The sequence below is a fragment of the Montipora capricornis genome, chromosome 3 (genome assembly GCF_036669925.1).
Source record: "Montipora capricornis isolate CH-2021 chromosome 3, ASM3666992v2, whole genome shotgun sequence".
In the NCBI taxonomy this organism is placed as follows: domain Eukaryota; kingdom Metazoa; phylum Cnidaria; class Anthozoa; order Scleractinia; family Acroporidae; genus Montipora; species Montipora capricornis.
This window is the reverse complement of record NC_090885.1, coordinates 61,713,738-61,723,737: the sequence shown is the minus strand read 5'-3', so window position 1 is coordinate 61,723,737 and position 10,000 is coordinate 61,713,738. Positions and strand designations below refer to the sequence as shown.

The window sequence follows — 10,000 nt, the reverse complement described above, 5'->3', positions numbered from 1 at the left end:
AGACAAACCTAAGGCGCCAGAGACTGCACCCGTTGTGCGTATGTCATTTGCTTTTTTCTATTGTTGTTCTAGTTCAGCCTCTGTATCTTTCTATATTTCATTTGCTGCCAATGTCGCCCAAGGTCACCGACAATTGATCCTAGTTGTAAGAGAAACTGTCTCCTCATACACTTTAATCACCCTTATCAAGAGCGAGAAACATGAGGATCTCCGCAATGCCATCATAATCCTATGTTCCCAACTGCATTCCTTACATGATGGCGGTGCGACAGGTCATGTTGATCCTGCTCCTGGTTTTTGTTCACTTGCCAGCGACCCAATCCTCCTCTCCCATGGAATTACCTTGGAGATCGGCAGGGTCAAGAATCCAAATAAGAAGCCTGTCGCTGAACATGCCACTGAGGAGCACGGTTTAGAGCTCCTAAACCTGTCCCCCGAGGGAGGACCTGTGCCTGACGTCACTCTCGCACTAGCGACAGCAAACACGAACTCCAGCATCCGGCGTGATGGCCTTTCTGCGCGCAAGGTATGGACTCAACGTGACCAGCTAACTGGCGAGCAGTCACCTATAGTTGACCGACAACTCATCCTTAGCCAGCATTTCTCCCGCCAACAGAATCACACACCAAGTGCAAAGTCTAAGGCTCGCGGCCATACCCTCTGCTGCTGTCTCTGTGGGCGACTTAGTCTTCTTGAAGGGTGACTAAGACAAATTGAAAGCTCGTGAGAAATACCTCGTGGTCAGCGTCCGTGAGGACCTTTCCTGTGAGCTCCGAAAGTTTACCTTACCACCTCCCAGTTTCGCAGCAAAGTCTATTCGGTGCCTATCCAGTGGCCACGACAGTTTTGGCTCAGTCCTCACAGGGCCCCATCCATTGTCTTTCCAAGCCCTCTCCATTATACTCCGATGATGACGCAGACCCTGTTATTCTACCACCAAGACATTCCACTGCACCTGCGCCTTCTCAAGTGGTTATTTGGCCCCCAGCCTATGAAAAACCCGCGGTTCCACATCCTGTGCACGACGTTATACCTGTCCAGGAACTTCCTCCCGTACCTGCAGCCATTGTCCCACCACCCTGCACTCCGGCTTCTTCTCCAGACCGCTCGATTCTTTCTGGTGCACCACCTGAATCTGCTGCTATCATCCCCCTCAGGAGGCCTGGCCGCCAACGAAGTGCCCCATTCTAGCACAATCAAGACTGGGACATGGAAGAACGCTTTTAAGCGTTCTTCCATGGTAGCACTGATCCGTATGCCTTCACTTTATAGTTGTACCTCTATTTTACTCGTGACATTTAGTAGGACAAACCTAAGGGATTAGAGACTGCACCCGTTGTGCGTATGTCATTTGCTTTTCTCTATTGTTGTTCTAGTTTAGGCTCTGTATCTTTCTATATTTAATCGTTTATTTTGCATGCACATTCAGATTCCTTCTGTGCTTGGACGCTAGGCCATAGAGAACTAGGAGGCAACCACGCCACTACGTTATTGACATTGTATTGCCAGCAGCTGTTAACGCTGCGCATGCGCTTGCGCTTCGCGTCTGTTCCATGTGCTCGCCTTTGATTGCAGTTAGCGTTTTATTAAACCATAGGCAGCCCAGCAAGACGTGGCGGTGAAAAGCGTCACGTCAGCAATGTCAACACTGTACTAGGCAATTTTTTTCCTGTTCGTTAAATTATACGTGGATTAACGTGGACTGTGGGGAAAGTTGGGGAAAAGGACCGGATCCGTGTATCGGAGGGGTGAGTGGTAATTACGCGCGGGCAAAATCCCTAATTTCAGTCCCGTTGGCGAAAAAGACGAGCACAAGCTTCGGCGGCCAACTGTCCGGTCTGGAAATGTGAAGGAAATCTTTCTCATTCGAGTCGAACGGATAATGATTTCAGCAAGCTGATCAGACAGGGAGGAACGCAAACTATGCTCTTTTCGTTGGAAGGAAAAACAGCGCAGCGAACTCGCTTTTCAGCGAGAAAAAGGCTTTCGAGTACATTTCTCCGTGAATCGCTGTGTCCAGCCTTGACTTCCACTTAGGAAGATTACTTCAGACTCTTCAAGAACAACGTCCCAAAATAGTCGAAAAAAGCTCGAAAAGACAAAACAAAATAAACAAGGTGAGTTAACTTACTTTCTTTTATTCATTTATTTGATAACTTTTTGCTTCTGTGCTCCTTTTTTTGTCGAGAAACTGACTCAAAAAACCAAAAAATTGCCCACAGACCCAATCAGGGCAGCTGACGAAATTCAAGATTTCACGGACAGAAAGATTGCTAAACGAACGTTAAATAATATGTGTGGAGAGAATATCATTGGGCTATATGGAAATGGCAATTATATCGGGATTGGGGACTTTTCCTTGTGAAGGGAGATCAAATTGTTAAGTGATGTTCGACTTCGGAGGTGACGATTGTGCAGCCTTCGCTTCGCTTCACTTGAAAGTGCATAAACGAGTACTTATTTCACTATATCAGCAATGGCTAATGAATCGACACAAAACAAAAGGGAACAACATATTTGAGGTAGGGAAAGTTTATTGCGAGAGAAAGACGTTCTTACTACGTAAGAAAAAATCGCGTTGTGAGCTTGGGGCGCCTGTGAACAGTGTTGTGGCTGACGTGACGCTTTTCACAGCCACGACTTCGAGTAAACTCAGTGTTTCCTCCTGATTGGCACAGAATTCTTGTTGTCAATTTTGTTAATCAGTTTTATCGTAATGTAATTAGTAACTTAATCTTATCTTAATATTCCTTTTTAAATTTTGCTTTGTTTGCAGATATTGGAAAAACCATGCTACTCTAAAATCTGAAAGGAAATAAAGTTGAGTAACTATGTTACACAATGAATGTATGCAAGCCACAGCAAAAAAACTTTAAGACCAGTGACATCTAGGTTATAGTCACCAAGGTTACTCACCACTTGTAAAGGAGATATTATGAGTTGAAATGGGTTTATCTTCTGCTTGCGACATGCCACTCAGTTTTTCTTCCAAGAATTCAGTTCGGCTTTGAAGTCTCACAATGCCTCTTTCTAAGGTGACCTGTTTATCTTCTAGTCTTTTGATGTCAAGCCCAAACAAGCTGATCAAATTTTGAAGGTGATTTCTTAGTCCCTCATGGTCTTGCATCCAGGACTCTTTGTTGTCTTCAACGGACTTACTTAATGTAGTCATTTCTTCCTGGACAAGCTTGAGGATGTCATTATTTATTGGTTGTCCAAAGCACATGTCAATGCCTGATATATGAATAAAGAATGCAAGAATTCAAGAATTGTCGGTTCAAATTTGTAACTAATTTTAAGGATTAAACAACTGCAAAAACCGTGTACGATCAAAACTTCCTCTACGTTGGATCAAAATAGATCGTGACCACACCAAAAAACTTTAAAAATAGAAAATATACTGCAAAGGTTGGTCAAGACAACGTGAATATAGGCGTTGTTACAATATTTCGGCTGGCCAACACCAGCCTTCTTCAGGTTTATTGAATGGATAAACGCTTGTCACAAGATCTTTATATTTACCGGAAATGACATAAAAAGGCTACGTGATGAGTAAAATTAATAAAAACGGAAATGCATAAAAAGAGGAAAGATAATAATACATGATAACAACGTGAAATAAACAAAAGAAAATAAAAAGTTAGCTAATATAAATTACATTTCATCTCTTCTGTTAAGGCCTGCAGGCTCCAGTGGTTTTCCTCTGTGTATGAGGAATGCCTCACGAGCCTTTCTGATGGAGTCATCACGACTAGTGTGCAGTTGTTCGAGCGGTATAAGGATCATGTGATCCTCCGCGTGACCACTAGTCAGGAAGTGTCGGGGTATAACTACAAAAGGGGTTTATAATAGATCGCCTATGTTCATTGAAACGGTCTTTAAAACGACGTTTGGTCTCTCCAATGTACTGAAGATTACATTTAGTGCACTGAATCATGTAAATAACATTAGGGGTTTCACAAGTAATATGTGATTTGATTTTAAAGGTTTGTCCAGTACTATAAAAAGTGTATTGATTATGGCCATCCTCAATAAAAGGACAGGCGGTGCAACTAGTTTTATTGCACCGAAACGAGCCGGATGGAGACCTAGATTGGTCGGTGTTAGTAGGTTCCGGCAATTTAGCCCTAACTAGAATGTCACTAATGTTTTTACAACGCCGGTAGGCTACTAAAGGGAGATTAGTAAAAACAACGACCACATGAATAAAGCACGTTAGAGTGTTTGTGAATTATACGGGATATGTTAGGTAAAGCGGGATTATATGTAAGGACGAACGGAACAGTGTCTGTCTGTTGTTTAGGTTTGGGTTTAAGAGCGTCGTTCCGAGAAATGTCAGAAGCACGTCGTATCTGGTATCGAGGTAGTCCACGGCGTTGCTAAAACGCGGGTCGAGGGTCAAGGGTCGAGGGTCGAGGGTCAAGGGTAAGGGTCAAGGGTAAGGGTCGAGGGTAAGGGTCGAGGGTAAGGGTTAAGGGTGATAGTTACTATTTTGAACCTGGGGTTTACACATAATGGTTTTAGTTAATTCCAGGGCCCTGGGTTGAAAAAATTTAGGTATACAGTGGAACCTCGGCATAACAATCCTCGATATCACGATATTCCCGATATCTAGCAGGCCGAATGTAAAATCTTTTCCAATATAACGATGTTATCAGTACACAGTCACAATTGAAACAAAACACTGAATTTAATACAAAAACATTACAGTAATTGAGTAACCTCTAACGTTTCTGTCGACAGCTTTCCACGATTACTAAGTTATATTGTGTTATATTGTTGTCTTCGATCCAAGGTCTTGACTAAGGGATCATGTCAGCAAGGTTGTAACAGGGCTTTTTCTTAATATATAGAATGGAGCTGTTTCAAAATTGTGTTTTCGTTGACAAGTCCATTCACTTGTCTATAATCTTCATTGTACATTTATCTTGCTTGTTCACAACTTATTCCAGGACAGAGATCGGAAAGTTCGCAAAAAGTACCATAGGTTTTTTTAAAGAAACATCATTTTGTTGCTGTTAGGACCGTCACGTTTACGTTTACGAAGACATGTCAGTTAGAGACGTTTTTACGTTTGTTTTGTGAGAGAAATGTAAGCCTGGTTAAGGCGTTTGCATGCCAATTGCGTCGAATAATAAAAAAAATCGAAAACTTCTATGTCGGGGGCAAAAAGAACTAAAAAATCTTGCATATCTTTCAAAATGGTGACCCTTACCCTTGACCCTTACCCTTACCCTTACCCTCGACCCTTACCCTTGACCCTTGACCCTTATCCTTGACCCACGTTTTAGCAACGCCGAGATAGTCCATAACCTCGTCAATCGAGGTTACGAACTTAATTTCCTTAAAACCGAGATACGACGAGCTTCTGACATTTCTCGGAACGACGCTCTTAAACCCAAACCTAAACAACAGACAGACACTGTTCCGTTCGTCCTTACATATAATCCCGCTTTACCTAACATATCCCGTATAATTCACAAACACTCTAACGTGCTTTATTCATCTGGTCGCTGTAAAAATGTTTTTACTAATCTCCCTTTAGTAGCCTACCGGCGTTGTAAAAACATTAGTGACATTCTAGTTAGGGCTAAATTGCCGGAACCTACTAACACCGACCAATCTAGGTCTCCATCCGGCTCGTTTCGGTGCAATAAAACTAGTTGCACCGCCTGTCCTTTTATTGAGGATGGCCATAATCAATACACTTTTTATAGTACTGGACAAACCTTTAAAATCAAATCACATATTACTTGTGAAACCCCTAATGTTATTTACATGATTCAGTGCACTAAATGAAATCATCAGTACATGGGAGAGACCAAACGTCGTCTTAAAGACCGTTTCAATGAACATAGGCGACCTATTATAAACCCTTTTGTAGTTATACCCCCACTGCGGTTTCACGACACTTCCTGACCAGTGGTCACGCGGAGGATCACATGATCCTTATACCGACTTATACCACACTAGTCGTGACTCCATCAGAAAGGCTCGTGAGGCATTCCTCATACACAGAGGAAAAACACTGGAGCCTGCAGGCCTTAACAGAAGAGATGAAATGTAATTTAGTTTAGCTAACTTTTTATTTTCTTTTGTTTATTTTACCTTGTTATCATGTATTATTATCTTTCCTCTTTTTAATGCATTTCCGTTTTTATTACTCGTGGATATATCCACGAGTTTTGGTGAGGTTCTTTATGCAAATGTGTCACTCCTGCGTAACCGGAAGTTCGATCTAATAAGCCAATCAGGATGGATAATCACAACACAGCTTAGAAAGCTGTGACTTCCTGTTCGCGAGGTTGTGCGCCGCCATTGTTGTATGTCGCTTTTATACTTAAGTGTTTGAGCACCTTTCGCTGCATTTAGAAGCAAGAAACGGAAGAATTAAAGAAATGGCTTTCTTCGAAGGTGAAGCAAAATATTCTGAACAAGTACAGATTGGTGCAATTAATTGTGCACCGCCTTTCACTAACCAACGCGAAGACTTTAATACATGTAGAAAATTATGGAATCGACAGACACATGGTGAGAAGAAAGTGCGTGTTCATCCCCTAAGGTCACGAGGGATAAATAAATTCCATTTGGAAGGTGACTGTCATTTGGAGAGTAACATCGAAGCTATCAAAGTGTACCACATGAATACAACTTGAACAACATCCGTGACATGAAAGGGTGTCTGGAAAACCCGAATAGCGAATAGCAAATAGCCGCGAATAGCGAATAGTGAACAGCGAATAGTCGCGAATAGCGAATAGTACTCGTGAACAGTGCGAATAGTGGCGAATAGTTACGAATAGTCTTCAATAGTCACCTCATTATGCTGAAAAATCTAGTAATCAAATCAAATAATATTCTCACCTGAGTTTCGTGCATGCTTTTACAAACACTCTAAAGAAGAACAAACGTCAAAATGCAAAAATATAAATCACTTTCATTAATACATCAAGCTCATGTTCATCTCCTCGCACAGTGGCGCCCGAACATAAATTTTCATCATCCTCATCCTGCGTTCTGTAAAAAGGAATAAAATCAAAATGTGAGGCAAGTGATTTGTGATTAAAGAGACCAAACGAGCTACTCTGATAACCGTTGCGTTAATTAATTATCCAAATAAGCAACAGGATTTCAGTGCATTTATTACCTTTTCTTCTCAGGGCTCAAGCTGTCCTTCGCAGACACATCTCTGCTTTTCTAGCGGGAATACCCCATCCAACGTTGCTGCGCGGTTGACCAGGAAGTACTGGGTACCAAATTTTCGTCATTTCGTCACAACCCCCCCCCCCCCCTTCCCCCCTCCACCCTTATTTGCCACTATTTGTTACTATTCGTCACTATTCGCGACCATTCGCCACTATTCGCACTATTCGTACTATTCGTGACTGTTCGCTGTTCGGTATTCGCGACTATTCGCTACTCGCTATTCGGGTTTTCCAGACACCCGACATGAAAAACAGTGAGGCAACCAAGCAATCCATGCTTCCAGACACTAGTACTTGTGTGGTGGACCATAATGAAGAACTGTCGAAAGACTCGGTCACTGATTATGTAACGAAAACTGATGAGAAATCCGTACCAATCTCCTGCGATAGAGCAAGGGCTGAGGCAGTACATGCTCCCCGGGACAGAGAACCTTCCAGGATTAATTCCTTACAAGAAAACGTCGAGCTTGTTTCAGAAAGACAAGGTAATTAGAAAGTGTATGGTGCATTATTTAAATAAGGACGTACCGAGCTCGTCTGAGTTGAGACAAGACCGCAACTCAGACGTAACAATCTTCGAGAGTAGGAGATTCTAATCGTCATTTTTATCTTATTCTCCGCAGGACTTCTAAACACAAAAAAGACTTGTCAGTTCTATTGTGTATTCAAGATTAATCTGCTTCTACGCATTCGACAAAATTGAACCAACAAAATGAGAATTATTGTCTATCAAGAGAAATGCTATTGATAGAGCGGTTTTCAATTGAGTGTCGAAAGTAATTAGATAATTACTTTGGTTTATGATTACTTCACTCAGTGATTGGTTCAAAGTTCTCGCGCCATTTTTTCATCCAATCAGAAGTGAAACCAAAACCAATCGTGGCTCACGCGTGCATATTTTCCCGCGCTTTGTGTCGGTTTCGTGTAATTACTTCGAGTTTTGATTGGTTTGCCGGATTGTCTCAGTCCTTTTTGATTGGCCAAAGTAATTGCTTTGGTTTCGGTTTCGGTTTTACGACACTCAATTGAAACTCGCTCTATGAGGAAACATTGAATCGAACCCAGGCCCTGTTGCTCATGGAACGAGTAGACATACAGCACATACAATTATTACTGAGCCTGTTGCGGGCTAGATTAGCTCAAAAAGGATTGAAGGCACTAGAATGTACCTCAGATGGTTCATGCTTCTTTTCTTCTGTTGCCCACCAATCATCCTTCCTATCACACGAATGTGCATACTGCTGGAGTTGAATCCATCAGAAACAACCATCAAAAATTTATTGGACCCATTATAGAGCAATTGTGCATTTGTTGTCACAGCAACATACATGGTGTGATGCACTTATTGTGCGAGCAGTTTGCAATGTATTAAATGTTACTATACGTATAAATGAATCCATTGAGGGGTGGGCACCAGTAACTGTTATCAGTCCTATAAGCGGACAACAGGGAACTACTGTGAACATTGGACATCTAGATGGAAGACACATGTTTCAGCACTTCAGTTAGATTATTATACTGACAGTATTTCAGGTTATGAAATCAGCAGTGTTACCAATGTCAACAATTTTTCAGAGCCTAGTAATAATGAATCGATTAATTAACGATGGCCAAAAGTGATGTGAGTGTCCGTAATAATTTCTACAAAGCAATGGCAAAAAAGAGCTTATATGAGAGAATCTATCAAGCCGAAGAGACAAAGTCACTTGAAGAGTTCAGGGAAAAGAAAAATAATGAAAAACGCCCAAACAGATCTGAAAATATTGAAGCAGCAAGGGAATAGGAAAGGAAAAGCAATCCAGAACATATCAGAGACCTAAACAGAAAAGCATAAATTAAACCATTTAAGGAAAGCTATGCAGAGATCAAGGCTAAACCAAAGTGAAATTTGTCAAGGTCAAAACTCTATGAGACATTCCATGTCAAAAGTGATTCAGTCTTTTTTGTGATAAGATAACACGTGGCCCTGAATATATATGCACTTGCTGTGATCAGTTACGGCTCAGATCATCTGTTTCTAAGTGTAACAGTATCAAATATAGTGATAAATATTCTCAAGGTTTGTTGGAGGAATGTATAACTGGAGCAAAAAGTGTTAATATTAGTGAATGGATGTGCTCTACTTGCTATACCTGGCAACAAAAATCAGACCTTTCAAAATTACCCTGTCATCCGTGCAACGAACTTTGAACACATGGTACAGCTCTTTATAGAGGATGTGTTTAAGAGTAGTCTTATTCCTGTTGGAGAAAATTGGTATACTTATTTCACAGGGTTGAATTCCAGCAAAGGGGATTACCTCACATACATGCATTATTTTGGGTATCTAGTTGCATATGACAGCCCACCGTGCTGTTACACTATTATCCAACTACCAATGCTAATGCATAAAGAAAACTTCAGCCTGCCAATTTTAAACAATCACGGTAACTTTTATATCCACGAGTAACGACAGTGGCACTTTGATTAATTTTACTCATCACGTAGCCTTTTTATGTCATTTCCGGTAAATATAAAGATCTTGTGACAAGCGTTTATCCATTCAATAAACCTGAAGAAGGCTGGTGTTGGCCAGCCGAAATATTGTAACAACGCCTATATTCACGTTGTCTTGACCAACCTTTGCAGTATATATATTTAAATTTTGTTCTCTAATGCCAATTTAAGCTGCAAAACTCCCTGTAGACAATTGTATCACTAAACTATGATACTACATAAATGTAGGATCTGCAGAAGCATGCATTATTTGCCCAGACTGCTAGAATCAGCAATAACTATTAATCTCAACATGTCAA

General features: G+C 41.3%; 1 protein-coding gene across 1 annotated transcript in view; it reads right to left on the bottom strand.

Moving 5' to 3' along the window:
- Positions 1-10,000, bottom strand: part of LOC138043614 (uncharacterized) — a 46,393-nt gene that overhangs the window by 31,058 nt on the left and 5,335 nt on the right. The window contains exon 3 of the mRNA XM_068889972.1: positions 2,917-3,234. Coding sequence (XP_068746073.1) covers positions 2,917-3,234 — 318 coding nt within the window. The remainder of the gene's footprint in view (positions 1-2,916; positions 3,235-10,000) is intronic.